Source organism: Notolabrus celidotus, chromosome 6 (genome assembly GCF_009762535.1).
Source record: "Notolabrus celidotus isolate fNotCel1 chromosome 6, fNotCel1.pri, whole genome shotgun sequence".
In the NCBI taxonomy this organism is placed as follows: Eukaryota; Metazoa; Chordata; class Actinopteri; order Labriformes; family Labridae; genus Notolabrus; species Notolabrus celidotus.
In genome coordinates this window covers 10464689-10488006 of record NC_048277.1, presented here as the reverse complement: position 1 = coordinate 10488006, position 23318 = coordinate 10464689, and the positions used below count along the sequence as shown (strand labels likewise).

At 40.5% G+C, this 23318-nt stretch overlaps 1 protein-coding gene across 3 annotated transcripts in view; it reads left to right on the top strand.

Annotated features, from left to right (window-relative positions):
- Nucleotides 1-23318, top strand: part of hydin (HYDIN axonemal central pair apparatus protein) — an 85236-nt gene that overhangs the window by 57609 nt on the left and 4309 nt on the right. For 2 of the 3 annotated variants that reach the window (XM_034686565.1, XM_034686566.1), the window contains exons 34-82: nt 28-108; nt 296-445; nt 570-809; nt 1300-1429; nt 1531-1674; nt 1798-1968; nt 2152-2325; nt 2884-3023; nt 3185-3256; nt 3575-3758; nt 3926-4067; nt 5756-5912; nt 6032-6125; nt 6279-6382; nt 6823-6963; nt 8702-8899; nt 8997-9194; nt 9407-9636; nt 9738-9920; nt 10505-10624; nt 10711-10870; nt 11028-11200; nt 11308-11506; nt 11782-11875; nt 12053-12146; nt 12263-12431; nt 13058-13134; nt 13350-13505; nt 13722-13803; nt 14449-14653; nt 14960-15192; nt 15303-15451; nt 15563-15758; nt 15857-15962; nt 16213-16452; nt 16600-16742; nt 16845-17069; nt 17163-17323; nt 18086-18177; nt 18356-18584; nt 18710-18904; nt 18996-19122; nt 19435-19600; nt 20444-20591; nt 20816-21017; nt 21120-21341; nt 21517-21686; nt 21793-21991; nt 23146-23298. In XM_034686565.1, coding sequence (XP_034542456.1) covers nt 28-108; nt 296-445; nt 570-809; nt 1300-1429; nt 1531-1674; nt 1798-1968; nt 2152-2325; nt 2884-3023; nt 3185-3256; nt 3575-3758; nt 3926-4067; nt 5756-5912; nt 6032-6125; nt 6279-6382; nt 6823-6963; nt 8702-8899; nt 8997-9194; nt 9407-9636; nt 9738-9920; nt 10505-10624; nt 10711-10870; nt 11028-11200; nt 11308-11506; nt 11782-11875; nt 12053-12146; nt 12263-12431; nt 13058-13134; nt 13350-13505; nt 13722-13803; nt 14449-14653; nt 14960-15192; nt 15303-15451; nt 15563-15758; nt 15857-15962; nt 16213-16452; nt 16600-16742; nt 16845-17069; nt 17163-17323; nt 18086-18177; nt 18356-18584; nt 18710-18904; nt 18996-19122; nt 19435-19600; nt 20444-20591; nt 20816-21017; nt 21120-21341; nt 21517-21686; nt 21793-21991; nt 23146-23298 — 7818 coding nt within the window. Of the gene's footprint in view, nt 1-27; nt 109-295; nt 446-569; nt 810-1299; nt 1430-1530; nt 1675-1797; nt 1969-2151; nt 2326-2883; nt 3024-3184; nt 3257-3574; nt 3759-3925; nt 4068-5755; nt 5913-6031; nt 6126-6278; nt 6383-6822; nt 6964-8701; nt 8900-8996; nt 9195-9406; nt 9637-9737; nt 9921-10504; nt 10625-10710; nt 10871-11027; nt 11201-11307; nt 11507-11781; nt 11876-12052; nt 12147-12262; nt 12432-13057; nt 13135-13349; nt 13506-13721; nt 13804-14448; nt 14654-14959; nt 15193-15302; nt 15452-15562; nt 15759-15856; nt 15963-16212; nt 16453-16599; nt 16743-16844; nt 17070-17162; nt 17324-18085; nt 18178-18355; nt 18585-18709; nt 18905-18995; nt 19123-19434; nt 19601-20443; nt 20592-20815; nt 21018-21119; nt 21342-21516; nt 21687-21792; nt 21992-23145; nt 23299-23318 lie in introns of those variants that run through there. The other variant, XM_034686567.1, reaches the window with a different exon arrangement.

The following is a 23318-nucleotide window of genomic DNA, read 5'->3' as shown; positions in this document are numbered from 1 at the left end:
ATTGTGTTGTGTAATGTCCCCCCTCAGATGAAAGCAATACAACTGTTCAATCACGAGTCTGTGTCCTGCTGCTGGAGCATGGCTGAGGAGGTGAAGCCTTTCAAAAAGGTACACAAACTCTCATGATGGATGTTTGAGTTAACTCTTCCAATGAATTGTGTACTTAAAAACACCCTCTAAAACATCTACCATAATGTCTACTACTATAAGCACTATATATGTAGAGAAAGTGAGTGTTAAGAATATTATTCAAAGGCAAACCTGCGCAAGGGTGACACCTACATTGTTTTCTCAGGTAGACAAGTTCCTGCCTCTCTACCAGCGTAAAAAGGTCTTGCAGGAGCAGCGACCACCTCCAGTGGTGTTTGAGATGATTCCCAGCTCTGGAATGCTGTCACCTGGTGAACAAGTCAATGTCCAGATAAAGTTCAGCCCTGCTGAAGAGGTAAGGAGCTTCACTGATTTTAATTAAATGCTGGTTACATGCTGTTATCAGTACTGAAAACACTTGGTGAAGAGTTCTTCCAAATAAAGAGAAGAGTGGTGTCTCTCTGACTATGTCTTTGCAGCAAGTTTACAACAGGCAGCTTGTCGTCCATGTGGCTGAGAGCAACCAGCAGGTGTTCATAAAAGCCCAGGGGCAGGCCGAGGAGCCACAACTGGAGTTCTGTCCGTCATTGCTGGAGCTGGAGTCTTGTCTGCCTCTCAGCACTGAGTCTGAAGCTGAAGTTATCGTCAAGAACCCCTGCTCTTTTCCCGTCGAGTTCTACTCCCTGGAGTTCGACATGCAGTATCTTGAGGAAGAAAAGGTACCTCCACTCTTAGCAAATAAAGGAAAGAAAAGCTGCTCTAGTCTGTACTAGACTCTCTTCAAGCCAAGGCAAAGAGATAACAAGTGAGATTCAAATGTGAAATGCCCTTGTTTGTCAGTGTTATAAGAGGAAACTTCATGTTTGAATATACTGTATTTAAACTATTTGGCAATTAGGAGCATATTCTTTCCCTTCCTTGTGTAGAGTAATTGTCTTGTAAAGCTCAATGGATAAAGCATTTATGTGAGTTATTTTAAGCTTATCCAATAGATTCCTTTATTTTTCTTTTCTTTCCTTTCTCTCTGTCTTGGAGAAATGAGCTGCCCTGAAATAGTAAATCACTTCAAGACCACTCTTATCTCTTTCCTTACCTCTTTACCTAGCCGCACAACCAACTATCCACATTTTAGTTTTCCCTTCCTTTATTCATGCCTCATCATGTTCTTATATCTTCTCCCTCTCCTCCTCTTATCTTCATGTCATACAGATCCTGCGTCTGATGCATGGTTATGATGAGAACAACACATTACTGCTGCCTCCCAGGGCCCCTGGAGAAAGTCTTCCTATAGAGCTGCTTGACTTCTACAAAGGATACTGTTCCCAGCTGAAAGATGATGGTAGCTGCAGGCACATTCTTGTTTATATACAAGCAGGAAAATCATTTTATTGTCTGTCTACATTCTGTATCAAATAAACAGTATATTTGATTTGTGTGCAGCGGAGCCTGAGGCAGACCCAGATGAAACAATGACGAGGACTGGTGAAATACAGGAAGAAGACGGGTGGTCAGAGCAAAACAATGCTCAACTTTCAGGCAGCAAAGAGGAGGAAATAGGAATGTTTGTGAAACCAGCTGAGTTGTGTAAGTGCAACATTTCTGGCGCAGATTTAGAAATACAAAAAAACCAAGAAAATTAACTGAACAGTGTGCTTTACTCTGAGTCCTACTCGGATATCTTTTGATCATTCGGTTGTGTACATTTAGTCATTTCAGAGATGACCAAAGAGGGAAGCTGTGGGAGGCTGGAGCAGATACAGATGACTCCTGTTTCCAGAGCAATTGCCCGCCACATGTGCGTTGACCTGTCACCAGAAGGTCTGGCAGCACGCAACTGCAGGGGCATTGCTATTATTGTATATGGAGCTCCACTGACAGGTAAAATAATTCCGTAGTCATAAATTAACATTTAAAAACAAGTTAGATATGATCAACTCTTTGGATGACTATTAGATCTGTACAAGGTATTGAAAGGCAAATATCATTAAGAAGAAAATAGAAACCTGCATTAAGAATGTTGCTTTAAAATGTGCATGCTTTTTGTTTGTCCTTTTTTTCAAGACAAAAGCAGCACAGCAGCTGCTCTGGCGCATCACTATAGAGGGGCAAGTCTGAGTGTTGATGCAGTGGTAACAGATGCTTTGATGAATGGTACGTCTCCTGTAAGCCTGTCTGCAAGACAACTTTATGACTCTGCTGCTGCCGAGTATGCTGAGAGGAAGGCTGAGGAGGCTGGTAAGTACCAGATCAGTGGTACATGAGCTGTATTTACTGTATACGGGGTTTTCTGTAGTCTTCTGACCAATCAAAGCACTTTTACATTACATGTCACATTCACACATTCACACCAGGTTCATACACTGAATGCAGAGGTTCTATGTAAAGTGTCCATCAGTACTATGTGACTAATCTCATTCACACACCGGGGGCCGTTTGGGTTTAAGATAGTGTCCAACCAACGACACTTCAGCATGTAGGCAGTCTGACTTCAGACCTTTCAATTGAGAGATAACTGACTCGTCCACTGAGCCACATCTGCCCCTTCGTACTATACATACAGTCCATTTCATTTTCAATATACATGGATCTCTTTGTTTTTGTACTGTTCTGGGAGAGACAGTCACTAATTGGGATGGACAGACTAGTGACTCTTTCCCTTACAGTTTATGGCAAATTAAAAAGACATTTCATCACCGAAGCTTTTAGAGGCAAGGCTCAAAGACACATTATGAAGTTTGAATTTGCAAATGAAGTTAATTAAATTGAAACTGAAATGTATATCTCTGCTTCAAGCTCAGGCTGTAGAAACATCAGATCCAGACCCTAAATCAACTCCAGCATCACATGATGGAAAACTGACTGAAGACAGCTGTGGAAGAAATTACTCCAAGGACCCTCAGAAGACTGAAACCTTACACTTAGCTCTTTGCCTGGTATGTTTTCTGAAATAGTACCCCTTTTGCTCTTTAATTGAGGACAAAAATGTTTGATACTAAAGCAAAATGTATCTTCATACTAGATATAAAAGGATTGTAACACATTGAAAATAAAGGTTCATAATTTCAAAGAAACCGTTGTTGTGCTTTGGCTGTAGGGAGGAGATGAGACACTCAGTAGTCTCTTACCTGAACAGCTGCTGGTGGATATCCTAGCAGAAAGATTTCAGGTGAGTTAACAATGTTCCAATTTATGAGCTCAGAGACTACATTTTAAAATCTGCTGTGTGAAGCATGATGAAGCTTTATACCGTAAAAGGCACTATGTTATAAACCTACATGCTGCCAGAGAACACCTTTTTAATGCAGTTACATCAAAAATACTTCATGGATACACCTCAAAGACTAACAGTTAAATGTACGGTCAGGCTGTGAGATATCTCATATTAAATATATCTATGAAAAGTTTCACTAACATTTTGTCTTCCTGTTTTTGTCTTTCTGTCTCGTCACTGTTATTCCTGTTGATGCTGCCGTCATGGAAACAGCTAAGTGATTGTTATCGTGGCATAGTGATTGAAGGCCTGAATTCTCTGTACACTCAGTCAGCAGCAAGCACAGTGCAAGTTGTTCTTAAGGCCCTAAATAACCGTAAACACATCTATGTTGTCAACTTGTCTGACTCCTATGCTGCTCTGAAGGAACGTGAGAGGGCACAGAGAGAAACTGAGGGTAAAAATGCACCCGCTTAAACACATACACAAATATATACAACTACTATACAAGCTGATGTTGCAGAGGACAGAACTGATTCAATTTGAATTTTAATCAAATGTTCGTGATCCAGTAAAGTTTTTTATGATGTATAGTATGAAAAACTGTCTGTGTGTGTCCCTCAGAGGCTCTGCAGAGAGAGAAGAGTGTCAGGGAGGAGCGGTGGCTGCAGGAGCTTGATGAGGAGGAGTACGAGGCTCTGCCAGAGAAAGAAAAGGAGCGCATTGACCAGCAACAAAGAGAGAAGTTAAAACAGCCAAAACTAAGGTAGTGACTAAATTACTGGGGAATTATTCTTCAAATATAATTCAACACATTCTTTAGGGTGTAGTACAGTGTGTAGAAATGGAAGTTTTAGCATTAACTAGCAGTCAAATTCTAGACTTAAGTGCTCCCTTTGCTCGACCCTCTCATTAGTAAAGAGACAGTGGCCTTTAAGGACAAGAAACTCCTGTGATGCATAAGTATGATCCTCTATTTTTAAAGTTATGCTTTTTGGGGCAGTTTTGCTTTTATTGGATAGGAAAGATTGAGAGAGACAGAAAATATGGGTAGTAGAGTGGGGGGAGACATGCAGTGTAAGGTAGAGGCTGAGAGTTGAATCTGTGACCCCTGCGACAAGGACTATAACCTCTGTATATGGGGCGCACGCTTAGATCGCTTGGCCAACAGCGCCCCATAATCCTCTATTTTTACCATCCAAATTAGATTGCGCACAACAGCCATTCTCTTCTTATACACCTTCCATCCAGTGCATTCTACTCACTTAATACAAAATGTGACTAGTTTGTCTGTTCTATGCTATGGTAGAAACATGAGTTTGCAAGGAAGCAGCTTCTGTGCATGGGCACCAGTTACAATGAAGATGTAAAAAACTCATAGTAAGTTGGCAAAAACAAAGGGATTATTATATTCATGTGATTATACCATAGACTGTATAAATGATGTATGTAGTATCCGTGACATCATCCATCTGTTTCTGAAGCCAATCATTGGTGGGAGCCATATTGGAAATCCTGAAGTCAATCTAACTTCTGTCGAGCTACTGTGAGGTAAAGAGGCAGGGTTTGTGCCTCCTCGCCAACACCTACAGTGTTCCTGCCTGTCAATCAAGTCAGCTGTCCCTCACATTATGGAAAACTCGTAATCTTTATATCTTCAAAATTGCAGCGTTATGAAAAAATGTACCCCCCGTACAGTATGTGCAGATCAAGAAATGAGCTACCCAGACTACACTCGTTATTTGTACCAGGCTGTAAACATGCTTATTTCTGCTGTGAAGATCGGCTTTTTTCAATTTGTGTGTATGTGATTTCCGGTACTTCTGGAGCCAGCCTTAAGCGGACACTCGAGAAACTGCAGTTTTTAACACTTACAAATTGGCTTCAATTCTGGGGCCGGAGGATGCCGCTTGGATTATACACTAGTTTAAACATATTATGAATATTATAATCCATTTCTACCAAGTCTGTTCTGCTAAATGCAGCTAATTACTACACGCTGCACCTTTAACAGGAAAGACTTGTGATACATTTCCAATGTAATGATGGAATCCCCTGCCATTGAAGTAGTGCAGTAGGTCATTCTTTCAACTTGGATGAATTGAAGCGACTTAACCAAAATCAAAGATAACAAATGAAGTAGCACCTATGTTACAGTGAAATGATCACTATAGAAAAAGATAGAGATTTTAGATAAAGATAAAGATATAAGATAAAATGATCTGTCGGGCTGTATATCTGTTTGCCTGGTTATGTTCCCTATGTACCCGTCATGTTGAATGAAGTACCTGTGTTTAGTTCCCTCTAGGATCTTGTTTTTGTGTTTTGTTCACACACATTCTTTAGACTGCTCAGCTCTCAGTACACAGAGGTAACACAAGATCAGGGGAGTATTTTCAACCCTTAAAAACAAATCGATTTGTTTGTGTCTTTATCTGTCTGCTTTTGTTAAAGGGAGCTAAACCGAATAAAGATGGAACAGGAAGAAAGGAGACTCAAGGAGGAGATGCAGAGGTTGAGAGAAGAGGAGCTTAAAAAGAAAAACAAAAAGGCTGGGAAGAAGGATTCAAAAGAAGTGTTTCGAAAGAAAAGCTTGCTGGAGGGAAGGAAGGTCCGTCTATTTCACGTATTTGAACACAAATACACAAAATCCTTCACAAACACATCTCTCACACTCTCACTTTTATATCCACGTGATTTCGTAATCCCTTTGTTGCATTTTCTCTCCAGTCAACAGATACACCAAATGGGCACAGAATGTCTTCCTGTCACAACTCCAAAGAGTCTCTGGTGGACCCGAGGGAGCAACAAAGTTTAAATGAAGGTGCAAACAACTGTAGAGAATCAAACATTTTGAATGTCTGGCATATTCTCTTTTAATCTTGGCAACAGGAAAATATGAATAAAATGCAGTAAATTATACTTTAGAGCTCGCAGGGTTGGTTGCTGACATTTTAATTTTGTTTTGCTTCTATAGTGCATCATATCAAAGAAGGAGAAGACTTAGGAAAACAGACAGTAGAAACCAAAGAATTACATACAGAGTCTCCTAAACACACTGACAAGCTGGTAAAAGAAAAGGTAGGTTTACCGAAAACCAAAGTTTGTCATCTCCAACCTGACACTACAGTCACTGTTTGGAAACTGGTACAAAGTCATGCATAGCAGAGATTATTCTGGGGAGTAGATGGAGTTATGAATGGCAAAAAGAATGAGAGACTTGTTATTTTCTGCTAATGGACAATTAGGGTACTGACTAAAAATAAAAGGGGGGTACACTACACTGACTCTTTTTATTATGCTCGGATGCTTACTTAGCTGGGACAGTTTATACATTGAAGCAAGATGATTAATGTGGTTTTAATGCCTTATTAGGCCACTATAGATAATAGTTTTTAACTGATTAAAGACTATATCAGTTATTTTACTCACTACATGTACAATGAGCCTTGTACATTTACTGATGATCTATTTGTCATCTTGTCCTTGTGCCCTCTATCCACCTTTGTCTCCCTCTTCAGTCGTATGTGGATGAGCTGCAGTCTCTGTTCACTGTGTATGAGCAGAGCCAGGAGCAGGTGGAATACACTCTACAACACTGGGACCGAACACAGGGCCTGTTGCTGGTCCCAGTGTCAGACGAGACAATCCCAGATAAACATGTGAGTTTGAAGTAGGGATGCACAACATTTTTGCTGATGTCCGATATGCAGATATTTTTAAATCTAATTTTGACAAACGCTGATACCGATATGTACACACCTTATTTTTATTTTAACACCAAGTCTCTCTTCTACAAGAATTGATCTGTTAAACTGCTTGTGAATGTCTATTTGTTTTAGAAACAGACATAAAACAAGTAAACAACATTTGTTTCTAATAAATGATTAAAGTATTCTTTTTTAGATAGGTCTGCTAATTTTCTTAGCTTTGTCGAAGTAGAGGTTGCTGACAGGTTTTTGCTAGCACAGACGCTTTCTTCCTTTGAGAAACTCTTAGTGTTTCATGATGATGATTCTTGTGTTAAAGGATTGTTGTTTTGCTCCTACACCTGAGCTTCACAAGCATTTAGCTTGTTCCGAACACTTCAAAATACGTTTGTAAGCCATTATCACAGGCACATAATTAATGCATTACCTTAACAGGAGTATCATCAGAAATGTTAAAAGCGATGATAACTCTCAGCTTTTATCTGCTGATACCGATATTGTGCATCTTTACAGCAGTTTGAAGGCTTTCAGTAGTACTTTTTCTCAAATGAGTTTAGCTTATTTGAAACAAAAAATGCTTCTGCACTCTCTCCGCAATGAGTGCCCATTGCCTAAACATCTGACATTTCAATGACACTTGAAAACCTAAACCCTTCATCAAACATGACTTTCTTTCTTATTTAATGTTTCTCCATTTTCTTTCACTTTGAGAAGGCCTTACAGTCAAAAGGGTTTTATGTTTGAATGGTCTGTGAAATCAGGTGCACTAAGGTGTTGTGTTTCAGTTTATCCAGAAGGGAGCAGCATAGACCAGTGTAGGGCTTATTAAGCTGATGGCAGTCATGACAGGCAGTAACCTTTTACACTAAAACAGTTCACTGTTGGCCTAACTGGCAGAATGACACTACATTGAATGTTTTATCATATTTTTTATTGACAGTTTGGAGTTTAAAAGGCTAGGTTATGCTGCAGGAGGCTGAATACTCAATCACTCTCCCAGCAGAGTTTTACCTGTTTTTTTTCATGGTGTGATGACAACTTCAAAACTAAATGTATCTAAGACCAAGGAAATTATTTGTGATTTTAGATGCAAAAAAATATATTTTAGCTTTACTTGTTTTTAAAACTAACCGCTGTTCTATATCGTTTATCCCCTCTACATTAGGATGTTAAATGCTCCTTAATTTGATTAGATATTTTTTATGGACTTCTTGTCATTTACCAGACCAACTCTTTTATCTCTTAATATTCTGATCTTTTATTGATTTTATCCTGCCTATCTTGTACTTATCAGTCTGCTGATACCAGTAGTATCCTGTCGCTCATGTGTATAATTCATTTGTGTCCCTATGTCTCTGTTTGCTATTATTTTTGTACAAGCTGCTCCATACAAATCGCCCCTGAAGGGATTAATAAAGTTGTTCTAATTGAATTCAATTGAATTGTTTACATTTAAAGACATAAACTGTGTTTTTACACTGTGAGTTTTAATAAATGCATTCAGCAATATTTCATGGCATAGATTAAATTGTAAGATGTTATACCTGTTCTTTTGTGCACCTTGTTGCATAAAAGGACCCTTGTTGTATTTGAAGTAAGCAAAATTTGTACGCATCAAGAAAAATGTGTGCAAAAGCCTCAGTATTAATACAGCTGAATATGTATCCATCTTTTTGCCCTCTGTACACAGACCCCTGTTGGTAAGAGGAGCAAGAGAGCCAATAGCAAGACCATGTCACCAATGCCAGCAATGGCTGAAGCAGAAAAGACAGAAGACGGGGTGTCTCTACAGGACATGATCCCTCATATTGTGCTGAATGTAACAGGAAAAGACTATCCATGTGCCACAGAGCTGCTCAAAGACAACACCCTGCCTCCACTGGTTGAGGTATGGCTTACGACTTGTATCTTCCTCAAGTGTGGCTTATCACTTGGTTTTTCTTTTGATATTCATCACAGCTAATTCTGTTTCCTGGTCTTGTTAGGTGTTAAATGATTTGGGGTTGGGACCCAGTGGCCCACCAATCCCTCCCCCCACAACCTTCTCTCTAGTACCATTCCCCAAGAACAGAGAGCAACCAAGCAGTCGACTCACCTCAGACTGTTTCACCTTCCTGGTTCCCCCTGGGCTGGACGAACAGAGCGAGGAGAAGAAAGATTCAGAGGAAGATGTACTAGCAAAGGTAATGTTAGTTTTAAAGTACCTGATTTCAAGAAAGCTGTATTTTTTAATTAAAATTGGCAGATTTTATGGGCAATGTGGTCTTCATTTAAAAAAATTAACACAGGTAAAAGTTTCCAGAGAAGAACAGTGAACTAAAGAAAAAACCTTCTGTAACGTAAACATTAGAGGTTTTAAAATTCAAATGTTTTTGTGTGTTTCTTCATGTCCCAGGAGGAGACAGCAGGATCTACCAAAATTCGTGGCAAGGGCAGCATTAAGGAGAGCTCAGCAACAAAAGACAAGGATAAAAAGGGCAGAGAGAGTCAGAGGAGCAAAAGACGAACTTCCGCAAAGACAAAAGCAAAAGCCACACCCTCTCCTCTTTTGCACGTCTCCTCAACATCTGAGTGCACTGAACAGGACCAACACCAAAGAAACTTAGAACAGAAACGCAGCCAGAGGCAATATAGAATACTCACAGGCACATTAGACTCTTAACTTTTTGTGTCTGTTTGTTTCACTGAGTGAGTTTGTGTGTGTTTGTACATGTCTTTGTGTGCAGGCAGACAAGATTTCGCTGGGTGGTACCTGCCAACAGTGAGGTGGTTCTGAAGATCTGGTTCTACTCAGAGTCCCTGGGGAAATTTGAGCAGATTTTCAACTTTGAGCTTCTGGGGATCCAGAGAAACTACCAGCTGATCTGCAGGGGGATTTGCACCTATCCCTCCATCTGCAAAGACTACAAGTCAGTCTGCAGTTTGAAAATGCTAATCACCAGTAGAAATGGTATAGAAATTCGAAGGAAGAGAATAAAAGGACTTAAAACACAAGAATACGTACTACATAAAAAACACGTGTGCCATTTCTGATAAATATTTAGCACAATATAAGTAATATGTAGTGACTCAGGGGTAATTATGGTTAAATAGCAGTTTTTAGAATATGCTATAATAAATATGTATGCTCTATTCAGCACTTCTTCAAATATCTGACACCAAAAGGGAGAAATCTGTTGTTGTTTTTTTTCTCTGTCTCAAACTGGTGTAACACACAAATATCTATTCCTCGGGTCTTGTCCTTTTCCAACATGATCATATATTGTATAGTACTTTTGCCGTTTAATTAGCCTATACAGAAATATTTAAAAAGCGCACTGTAACATCAAATTGTAGGCAGATTCTTACTTTTCCAAGTCCCTGCTCAAGTTTGTTTCAACTGCACACTGTTCCTTTTTATTTCTTTTTTAAATAACACTGTATTTTACTGTAGAAATAAACAACAAATCAAGCTTTCAATTGGACTAAAAATAATCATACGTTCTTTCCTCAGAACTCTTTTTGCCTCCAGTCAGAAAGTGCAACAAACAGAAGAGGTTCTCCAGAAGGCATTTGTTATCAAACCTAGATACTTTGAATTTGGACCGTTACTTTGTGGCAAGACCAGAGACAGGTGAGAGACAGAACGATGGCAGTGATTGACTCAGGGTTTTTTAATCATTTTTGTTTATTGATTCACATTGTAATGTGTCTGTGCAGGTACAAGGAAAAACGGTATCCAGAAAACACAGAAAGACTCATGATTCATAATAACTCAGTTCTGGAGGCTGAAGTCCAGTTCAGTTTCCAGCATGATACCCAGGCAACCACATTTTTGCTGGACCCCCCAGCCATGACTCTCAAACCTGAGCAGAAGCAGGTATCATAGTCATCAACACCAATTAACGTATCATTAAGACAATACAATGCACTCGCAATAGCCTAAGATGTCAGGTTAGAGATTTTGTTTCACTCAAGGCAACACAGAGAACTGTTGTTATAGATTCAGTATTACATTTTTTTTTCTGTCCTGCTAGGAGTTAACAGTGTGGGCCTACCCAACAAAAGTTGGACAAATAAAGGACAACATAGTGTGCAATATCAAGGACAATCCAGAGCCTGTCATCATCAGCCTCTCCTGCTGGGGCGTTCGTCCAGAGCTGGAGCTGGAGCACAAAGATCTGCACTTTGACAGGATTCTCACCCACAGGTAGAAAAATAAATGAAAAAGAAGCATATCAGACACATTTTTGAACATTTTCCATCACTCTGTATTTTATTTCTTGTATCAACTGAGGTGTCTGTCCATCTCCCTAGGCGGGACAGCCGTAGTTTGACAATGCACAATAAAACTGCTCTACCGGTGTATTGGAGACTGCAGGGTGTGGAGGAATTGGGTGATCAGTTTGCTGTGCCACAAGATCAGGGTGTCATGTCACCCAACTCCTCTTTCTCTCTGAGCCTGCACTTCAGGGCTCGGAAACCTGTCCTCATCAAGAAGATCTTACGGCTGGAGGTAGAATAAAGATATCTGATTTTATAAGCACTTGAAAGGTAATGAATATGACATACAGCATGAAGTAGATCTATTTTCAGTGTGCATTTTGAGAGTATGATTTCAGTCGATGTTGGCAGGCAGTAAAAAGACACATTTTTGAATGTCAAGGGTGGACCAAAACAAACAAAAAAATGAATACATCCAGGGACTTTGCAAAGAGCTTTTGAAGATTCTATGTGTCAAACTTTTCTGTCTGCTTGTACACAAAGAATGGGCTTTGTGTTTTGCTCTAGGTGTCTGATGTGGAGAAGATTGTCGGGATCTTACAAACTGAAAACATACAGGTCTCTGCTGAAGCCTATGATATAACTCTGGACATCTCACCAGGTATAAAGGCTACTTCACTGACCTTCATGGCTCATTCCAATTAACATATGAACCCAGGTTCTTGCTTTGAAATGTTTGTGTTAACTGATGAGTTACTGAGCTGCTATCCTGATGTCAATATTAAAAATCACATGTATACACGATGTAGAGTGCTTCTGTCAACTTTTGTTTCGACAGATGGCTGCTTGAACTTTGGAACCATCAAAGTCTTTGAAGAGTCCAAATTGTGTCTCCGGTTAAAAAACAAAGGAAAATATGAAATAGCCTACAAGTGAGTTTCATACTGATCATTTTGAGATTTTAAATATATCCAGGTATAGAATTATCACTCTTCCTCAGACATAGAACTTGTAAAGTTGTTCACTTCCATTCTTTTCTTGCCACAAGGTTTACATTTCAGCAGACTGACCCAGCCCAACCAAACCTGGACTCCATGTTTACAGTGTCCCCTCAGAGTGGAACTCTTTTGCCTCACGAGAAGCCCACCGCTGTGCAGATTGTCTGCAGACCTACTACAGAGATCTTACTAAAAGAGCAACCCATCCTGCCCTGTCAGGTCTGAGTCAGACACTGTTCTTCACAATCTATATTATGATCTTCTTTTATCTTTTTACACCCTGATCATAGATTTGCCTTTAATGAATTCCATTAATTCCAATGAATTGGGCGGCTGCTCTACCATCAGTGAGTGAATGTGGTGTGAATGGCTGAATGTGACGAGTAGTGTAAAAGCACTTTGAGTGGTCAGAAAGATACAAGATACCTTGCATTGCATGTTGATACCACAATGATTTTACATGGACTGTAGTTTATGAATGATATTTTATAATCACAGGAATCCCTTGTTAATACCAGAGGTAAATGCTTTGTTAGTTGCCTTTTTCTCTTTCCCCATGACTCATATCTGATATCAGGGTTAACAGTCACAAAAAGTGAAACAAAACATAAGACTCTTGAATAAAACAACAAAGGTATTAATATGCAATATGTACACTGAATCTTAATATAAAACTCAAAATGCTTTTTCATTGAAACTATGAAAACATTAAAAGTTGTGGTGACAGAACAACATGTTCATGTTCTTCTGAAATGTAGTTAAGATTCTAGACTACCTGTCTAATTGCACTACTACTATATTTTGCCATATGCTTCAGAATACAATCATGTGTCTGTCCTCTACAGGTGATTGAACCCAACATCGGGAAGGGAGAGATCATAACCATCATAGCCAAGGTTTCCGTCAGGGCTCTCTTCTCCAGGTTAAAGCTTGATTCATTCTGCCTCTTTTGTATATCATTACTTAGCAATTAAGAGACAATATCAAAATCAAAATACATGTTCTACAGCACTGATTGATCAGAATGTATCACACACTGTCTCAACAAAATATTCAGGCTTCATGATTTCGTTCAAAGGACACCATTCTTAAATCAAGCCCTAGCACTTATTGTGGGTTTCTTTGTGGTTCTTCAAGGTGCAAAATCACACCTGCATGTGACATGAACTTCGGACCAGTGGTCTACGGCTGCAAAAAAAGCCAAAGCTTCACCATCGAGAACAGTGGGGCTTTTGAGACTCGTTTCACAATCTCCCGCATGGCCACAGACGCTTCTCCACCTGGAAGGCCAGGGTACGAGACAAGAACCCTAACACAAACATTTAAATAGAATATAGATTATAGAGTGGTGCCGAGAGGGTTAAAGTAAAGTGTATAATCAGAAATTAAATAAGAATGATGACAAGATAAAAGTCTTGAGATTACCAAAGTGTTTCTACAGCATCAGTTTGAATTTTTATTACACAATGTGTCAATAAGATTGGTGTTTGTGTCTTGTGCTGGTGTCAGGGGTCTTGCTAGGGCGATGCTTCAAGACAGCCATTCAGGGAAGCCTTCCGGTGCAAGTCAGAGAGGCATGAGTCCTACGCAGGTGAGAGACTGCTATTGGAGATGACAACAGTCAGAAGGCCAGTTCATTTATACATTGTCTTCATACCACTCCAATGTTTGTCTTTCTGAGAGCGTACAAGATAGCTCACATGTTATGGTTCTCACCATGTGTTGTTTTACGTTCTATGGGTTTTTCATATTCTTCTTACAAACTTTTAATACTGCTCAGTGCACGCAGCACTGCGTGCAGGGCAGCAGCAGCACTGACAAGGCAGAGGCAGAGACAGGAAGTCTTGCAGCTTAAATAGACCGCCAAACAAGAGGATGTTGAGATCAGCTGATAGAGAGGATCACGTCAGTATGAATCAGTGCAGTTCGAGTTGTCTGCCTGAACTAGCTTGAAGGCGGCGCTCCATACATTGAAATACTGACTATAAAGGAAATGACAGACACACAACTTAAAGGAAAGGAAAAAACTACTGAAGCTAATTTTGCAAACTGGTTGTTCAAATCAAGTCATAGAAAACTAATTTCTCTACAGTCCCATGTCAAACACAAAGGTTGTGTTTTGTTACTAATACAAATGCTAATCTGCAAATACTGACGAAAAAGAGGAGTGTTCTGTTGTTTATTTCTGATGCTCATTTTCCCGGTATTCTCTCTGATGACCTGTGTCATTCCCCAGAGTCGCCTCACTATGGGGGTGTTCTCGGTGTCCCCATGCACAGCAATTCTGCAGCCAGGCTCCCAGCAGGTCGTGACTGTGGACTGCCCGGCTGATCAGCTGGGAAACTGGAATCAGTTTTTGTACGTTGACATCAGTGACCGTGACCACTCAGACCAGCCTGAGGGTATTCAGTACAGACTGATGGCAGAGGTCTGCATGCCAGGTGAGAGATGAACGATGTAGTTTTGTCTTTATTGATTAATAAATCTGACTCATGATGTTTGCAAATTTCTAAGAGCCTTACATTTTATAAAAATGAAATCTCAGAGGATCATGCGCTCAGTCACAAACTGCCATTCAGAGACGCAGTTCTTACTGCTGCCTCCCATTCTGTACAATATACTGTTGAGGACAAAAAGTCCTTAACTCAAATATGTTAAGGCTGCATATCAAGGAAGTGTACGATGGCTTCGCCAAGCTCTATTCCTGTGGCCTATCTGACTCATTTCCTTTTGGGTTTTTTTCCCAGGCATAGCTTTAGATCCAGCCTCCATCTTTGAAGAACATCATCTGTGCACCAACAGCAGCCAGCTCTCCGCTGAGCAGTTCTGTAATGCTGAAGGAATTTATGTCCGAGATGAGAATAAGTTTGTTTTCAACAAAGTCCTGGTTGGGAGAACCGCTCAAGCTCGCTTCAAATTAGCAAACAACGGCAAAGTGCCCTGTGTGCTTAGCTTGGCCATCAGATATGTTGGCGCTAAGGTAAGGCAACCCAAAACCACTATTTTTAGAGAGAGCGAAATGAGTAGACACATGTGACACGTTCTAGTTGATGGACCTTAACAGGTAAAAAACCTGCATTTCCCTTCCAGACACCACGTACCATGAAGGTTTTCGATTTGTTCACTTCAACACTGAGCATTCCCAGCCAGTCACATTCATTTGCAGTGATCACCTTTAAACCACAGACAATGCAGCTTTACAGCGCTGTGTTTGAGGTCACGCTAGAGGGAACCAGCAGGTAAAATAGTGCATGCTGTTTGTCCACTTATTTATATTGACAGCATTGTGAGAGGACACTTTCACCTGTTGCTTTGCTTTTACCAACCCGTTCCTTCTCGGCATCACCCAGAATGACTCCAACGTTCAAGAGCAAGGTGCTGGAGTTTGACCTCATGGGAGAGGGAAATCTCCCCAGTGTGTGCGTGGTGTGTCCAGCTCTGAGGAACAACCAAGGGAACCCTATGCTGCATTTCAGACGGATACTGGTGGGGCGCAGACATACCCTGCCTTTGGTCCTGTTTAATGATGGAAATGTCCCGGCTCAGGTGAGAACAGACTCATTTGCTTTTAATTAAAAAGAAAAGACACCCGTGTTTCTGGTTTGGTCAATAAGAAAAGCTTTGGGTTTATTGGTGCTGTGTAGGTCCACATTGACATGCTGGATAAACACCAAGTGTTCACCCTCAGAGCTGCTTATGGCAACACTCTGAGCTCCATTCACTCTAAAGTGCTCGAGGGCACCGCTTCAGGTAAAACATAAACAACTCTATCTCTCCTTCTCTCGGAAAATATAGTTACTCAGTTTTTAGAACACTCATGTTGTTTTTTTTAAATGAGATATTTATATAGATAAATAACTCAAAAGTGTTTGTGTTTTCCTTTAGAAACTCATTACATTTATCGGCATAATCATTTATTCTGGAGTTGTTTTGCATTAAAAAATCAATAATCAGGCTAAATTCAACCTCCTTGCTATCCACACCTCTTTGTTTCCTCCAGATAATAAGTTGTTGCACAGAGCCACTCTGACGCTGAATGTCAACGAGCACGCAGAATTTGATCTCAGTTTTTGTGCCGACAAGCCCCTGAGTGTCAAGGCCAAGATGTCACTGCAGGTGGAGGACAACCAGTACAGCAACACAATAATAACAGTGACTGGAGAAGCTTACCAGGAAATTGTATCGCTTGACAACATTAGCAGGTCACTCCAGGAGACGGATCAGGAGGATGAGGAGACAGGTAAGACTAGAATGGAGGGCAGAAGACTAATAATGAATGGAGATGAAGTAGAAGTAGGAATATTGAAAGGCTGAACATTACCTGGTTGATCAAAATTGAAACATTTTCCTTCTCTTGGTTTTTCTTTTTGCCCTCTCTCTCCTACAGGTTATTATGAGGTGCTGAATTTAGGGGATTGCCATGTAGATTTTCCCCATCAAGAAAGTTTCACCATGACCAACCACAGCAGCAGCCAGGTTGTGAGGTTTGAGTGGCCTCCTGCTGGACCCCATGTTTTTTTGTCACCACAGGTAAAACATTTACAAAATGAATACAGGTGTGACTTTAAAACTTATTGATCTCATAGCATCCTCTCATCTTTACTGTATGTGATCAAATCTGTTCTCTTGCAGGTGGGTCACCTTCACGCTGGATGCTCTAAGGAAGTGACTGTCACCTTCTGCTCCAATCAGCCAGTGACTCTCACCAGCCAACCAATGACATGCAAGCTTTGTCAGGTTGAGTTCCAGCAGCCTCTAGATCAGGTGGCTGACTGGGACGACCGGCAGAGGACAGTCCAGTGGCTGAGTTCTTCAAGACCAGCTTCAGAAACATCACAGCTGCCTGTGAAGAATAAGGTAAACATGTTGACTTTAACAGAAAAGACATGGCACAGAAGGAGTTGCCATTTCACAGTTATAGTTGTGAGACATTCTTATTTGTGCATGCAGGTGATAAAGACAGATCCAGAGCCCTGCTGCACTGTGGTTGAGGGCTCCCAGTGGCAGTTGGAATTGCGTATCAGTGCAGTTTGTGACTATGTGAAGTTCAGCTGCAACTACGACACCATCCATTTCAAAGACACCATGCTGTATCAAACCAGGCTTCACCAGTAAGTCAGGATCATGCAAAAGGATTCATAATTTCTGACTCAAATGATATTGTGCACTCAGATCATAAACATATTTAGGCAAAAAATGAAGCTTTGGGGTCAAAGTGATATTACATTACACACCTTACAGTAGGGCAATAGATCTGCCCCAGGGACTGCCTATTTGGACGCACCTGGAAACTTCTAAAGGGAGGCATCCTAGTCGAATGCCCAAACAACCTCAACCATCTCCTTTGGACGCAAAGGAGTTATAGCTCTACTCTGTCCACATGTCCGAGGTCCTGAGCCCAGCCACCTCACGGACAAAACTTATTTTGGTCGTTCGTACCCATGATCTCATTCATTCGGTCACTACCCAAAACTCATGACCATAGGTGAGGGTTGGAACGTAGATTGACTGGTAAATCGAAAGCTTTGCCTTCAGGCTCAACTCCCTCTTCACAATGACAGTCTGGTACAACGCCTGCACTACTACGGATGCAACATCAACCCACATGTTGATTTCAGGATACATTTTATCCTCACTTTCTCACTCATAAACAAGACCTTAAGATACCCACTCCCCACCAGGAAGGAGCAAACCACGGCCTCAGACATAGAGGTGCTGAACCTCGTCCCAGCCACTTTGCACTTGTCTGTAAACTGCCCATATGGTGTGGTCACATAATGTTGAATAAAACACTAATACTATTTACATTTTTATATAAAACAAATTTTGTCTATTTTTTGGCAGTGTGTAACTGTTTGTGTGTCTTTGTGCAGATTGCAGATGATGAATCACGGCGATGTCAAGCTGGACTTCTCCTGGCAAGTCGTAATGGATCCAAGAAACACTGGGAACCTTGCCCAAGGAGGTACTATAGTAATGCTGCTTTATATCAATAATTCAGCCTTTAGTTAACTATTCAAAGCTGCAGAAACTCTTCCTATTGTGCCACTCTGTTCTACTTTGGTTTTGGTATGATTTAAATGTTAATGCACTAAAGTGGGGTTTGAAACTGTGTACATGTGACTGTGTGTTGTATAAAACAGATAGGAACCTTACCACTAGACCAGGAAGTAGGTCAGCGGGAGTGGTAAGTGGAGCCCGTCCCTCCAGTGCACTGGCCAGCGTGATGTCTCTTATGATGGGGAATCCTGAGCTTTCTCCCATCAGTATTGAACCCAGGGTGGGGGCCATACAGCCCGGTGATACTGAAAACTTCAGCATTCGCTTTTTACCTTTGGAGGTGTCCCAGTTTCAGGGCAGGCTGCTTTGCAGGTACAATCAATTTAACAACAAATCTATAATATAAAGCTAAAAGAGTGGAGAACTGAATAAAGCAAAAGTATTAAGCTGGATGAGATGACTGTAAGGAAGTGAATGGATGTCTTCTTGTCTTTCAGCATTCCCAACCTGCAGGAGAGTGATCAGGCTCCCTGTATCTTGGTGTGTGGCCACAGCCTGTTTCCTCACTACCACTTTGACCTGGAGGACTCAGACTACATAACCCGCCGCAACCCTGAATTCAGGGCACATCTGGAACCAAACATCAGGGTCCTAGAGTTAAATGCTATTGGCTTCTCTGCCCCATCAACAAGGTAACAAAGAGAGAATGAGAGATTTACTTTATCCCTAACACTATAAGCCCTATGATTTAAATATAACTGTGTGGTTGTGGTTATTCCACAGATGCTTTACTGTCATGAACCCAACCAGTAAGCCTTATTCATTCAAGTGGAGGTGTGAAGACACAGGTGACAGTCTGTTCCGCTGCCTCACCCCGTGTCGAACCATCCTACCGGGGAAGACAATGGAAGTAAGAGTGGAAACAAACCCCGGGAAAAATACTCTATCGCTGTAGTAATTTGTAATATTTGACTTTGTGTTCAAGTCAGTCACTAACTTGTCTACCTCTTCGTGTTCTTCTTCATGTATATTGTTATTTAAATCCCCTAAAACCATTTTTCCTCATACCCTCATTTAGCAAAACCAATCTAATGAATTCCATTTCTATTTCTGGATCAACTCATCTGATCTGTATTTCTATTTTTTCCCTCGTTTAATTTACTTTTTTTTTAATTTGTACATCCCCTCAGTTGTAACCCTGTGATCTACGTGTGTATTGCAGGTCTGTTTCGAATATGTAGCTGAGCAGCTGGATGTGGTGGAGTCGTTCTGGAGCTTTGTGATAGAGACTCCATCATTGTCTGTCCCCTTCCTGTGTGTTGGCGCCACCAGAGAACCAATCGTCTATCTTGACAGACCTCACCTTGACTTTGGGGAACTGCTTGTTGGTATGTAACATAAACACACATAAGAATACACCCATGCATGTTACACCACATATAAACACAGAGCAAACATGATTTGTTTATCTTAATGGTATGTACGAGTGTATGCATGACAAAGCTAGAGTCAAGAACTAAACCACTCTTATAGGGCTAAGAAGATATTATATTGAAAAAAATATAATGTGCAGATTTGGCCCCCTGTTTTTTAAATATCCAAAAATGAGATCATGCTAAAGCTACCTCTGCCTTATTCTGCACTGTCAAGCTTTCCAAAAACTGTCTTGTGCTGGCATTTAGTTTTACTAATTTAACTAATTCAACAACATGAGTAGCAAGACACTGTGTATTGTGAATGGATGACCTATTGTTTAAATCTAATATCTGAAGCTAACACATAAAGTTGAGTGTCATTTTTGACAAAGGAGCAAAAGACGCTGCTGCAATTCTTTAAATCAACTCTAATTCCATCAGATGGTTAATACATTAATTAATTGCATTCTAAAATGAATGAATATATTTTTTCATTACCCAGCTTTCTTACTGATCTTCTGGCTGTATAATATGCTTGATACTGATTGGTCAAATTCACTGACAACCCCTTGACAACAGTTATTAACTTTGTCTATCATGAGCAACGCTGTTGTCCACATCGTATTTCATATAACCAGAAGCTAACCATACATTGTCCCTTACATATTACTTTGGTGTGTGTGTGTGTATGTGTGTGTGTGTGTGTGTGTGTGTGTGTGTGTGTGTGTGTGTGTGTGTGTGTGTGTGTGTGTGTGTGTGTGTGTGTGTGTGTGTGTGTGTGTGTGTGTGTTTGTGTCTGTGTGTGTACCTTCACAGGCCGTAAAGGGGAACAGACAGTTAATCTGGTGAATGGAGAGGAGGAGCCCTTCCATTTCTCGATTGTGCAGTCATCTCTTGTCTGTGAAGATCAGGAGTCCACCCTCGTTTTGCAACCAGTGACGGGCACATTAGCACCCAAAGCCAGGTTAATGACACTTTAACATACAGTAAATACCACTAAATGTAAATAAGCATGCCCGACTTGTCTAACCGTATTATATACCCACAACATCAGGATGAATTGACACCTATTAAAGCTTTGAGGGGTATTTTTATGTCTCTGCACAGGTAATTAAATCTGATGCTGCTCTATGTTTGAAATCATAAGGGTTAGTGAATCTGTCAATTAATGTTTACTCTTTGGTGCAGATTGCCTTTGTCAGTGTCCTTCACACCATGCCGGGAGGGCTGTGTGAGCTTCAGATTGGTGCTGAGGGTGAAGAGGAAGTCAGAGCCACTCACATTCACAGTTAAGGCCAGTTGTTTCACCATTTCAGTTCAAGTTGGGAGGCCAGGTGGCGGTTTCAGAGAGACCAAAGCTAACCACCAAGACACTGTGGACTTTGGAGAGGTCAGCACACTTTCACATCACAGGCAATTCCACACGAGCACCATCACACGTTAAGTCTGAAATGAACTTTCTTCTGTGTGTCTGAACAAATGTCACATCTAGGTGGAGATTTTGGAGCAATCTGCTTTGAACTTCTTGGTGTCCCATCCAGCAAGATTCAGCCTTGGGATGACATTTGACCTGTCAGGCCCCAGCGAGCTGCTTCAACACTTAGAGGCGAAACCTCAAAATGCTACTCTTGAGTTTGGGAAACAGTTGCAGACATCACTTATCTTCTGCCCGCGGAACATTTGTAACCTTGAGGATGTCAGACTGAGTATCAAGGTGAGATGCAGATCTCCTATCGGGTTCTTGACGGTTCTAACATATCTTGTACTCTTTATAGAGTGTCTAGTTAATAAATGACATACCACTGCACAAATACTGTTAATACTTCTTTATTTGTTCTTTCTACACTGCTCTCTCTCCCCTGTATTCCCCTGTTGTTTCATCTTGTCAGGTAAAGCACGGGCCAACGTTTCCCTTTGTCATCAAAGGCAGAGCTGTAGCATCTAGCCTTCAATTTTCCTTCACCAAGTACAACTTTGGAAAGTGCTTCCTGTACTGTCCTGACACAAAGCCGACATCACAGACTCTAGTGATCAGCAACAAAGGCGAAAGGGACATCAGGTAGGCGTTTGTTTTTCTTTATTTGCTTTTACTGATCAGAACTTGTTTTGATTCTACTCAGAAATTGAGACACTCAGAAAAAAGTGCTCTACTTTGCACTCCTCAGTGTCCAGTGCCAGTTCAAGAACACCTCTTGCCTGGAGGTAGACTTTAAACCAGACATTCTGTCACCTGGTGCCGTGATGGAGGTACCCGTCAGGTTCTATCCCCGTGAGGTCTGTGGTTACCATGAAAAACTCACTTTCACCTTGAACAGTGGTGTCATGAAACAGGTGGACATACTGGGGCAAGGTGTTGAGAGGAAGGTGAGTTACATTTTAAGGAAGAACTATGCTACTTTCTGAATGTTACTTATACTAAAAGAGGAAACTAAATAATTGAATTGTCTTATTAAGAGAGGGTAAGAGTCAAACCCTGGCAGGGGTGACAACTCAAGCTGTGGCAACAGGCAGTAAGTGAGTTACCTAGCATAAAAATTGTTCAGCTAACATTATGATCCTTATCATAATGCTAGTGGGGCCTAAAACACAGTGTGTTGGTGGTTGTTGTTTAAAATAGCTCTGTAGTAAACAAAAAATGTAAAAGATAAGTAAGCTAAAGAGCATGAGCATTTCAACAGAAGGCAGTTAAAAGCAATTGCCGTGTGTGGTAATATGTGCAAACAATACAAACATTATGATAGTTTGTTTTGTAGTAGGAATATCAAATAAACAATAACCAGCTTTAGTTAATAGTCTCCATAAAAGGCAACTAATGCATTATGAGTAAAGTACACTGATTTGAGTTTGTTTATACAAATATCATCTTCTTATTGTCAGGCCAAGAATTATTCTGGTCTACATCTTGTTTTCTCACACTTTCTTATTGACCTGTTGACTCTCTTTTGATTAAGATGTGTTCCTCTTACCTATTATGTGCAATGCTCTGATTTAGGATAAAGGGTTGGAGTGGTCATATCAGATTACTTTGGAAAAATGGGCTGTAGCTGCAACAACAATTACTTTATATTTATTTTCAATGCTACAAATGCTAACTTTGTTTAAACACAAGAACAATTTTTGATTTCTTTGTGCATAAAAGTCATAGTTTCTCTTTAAAACTATAAAAGTCTTCTTGTCACCAGTCAATGCACAAAACCGATTTTTCCTGTGATACAGAGACTTAAACAGTTTGTATTTTTCAGAGTTGCCAGCTTTGAAATTCAATTCTGTCAACACATCTCAGGAAAGCTGCATCATCCTGTTTAAGATTAAAAAACCTTAAAGTGAGAGATGTCTAACTTAGTTAATCAGCAACTGCAAAGGCTTTTATATAACTTAAATTCATTCATTGCTTATATGTATTTGACTTATCTCAATTTGCAATGAATAAAATGAAACATTGAAAAGAAAACTGAGACATTTATTACAGTCTGATGTATTAAACCTAATTATCTTGGTTATGTTTCATCATGCCCCAGCTGGAGGTGGAGGATCCCAGGCAGAGGAAAGTGAAACTAGGATCTCTGATGATTGGTCAGAAGGTGAAGAAACAAGTGGTTCTGGTGAACCGTAGCCCTCTAGGCCTTTCCTTTACTCTGCTGCTCAACACAAACACCACATTGGATCAAAAGGTAGGACACACGCCAACACA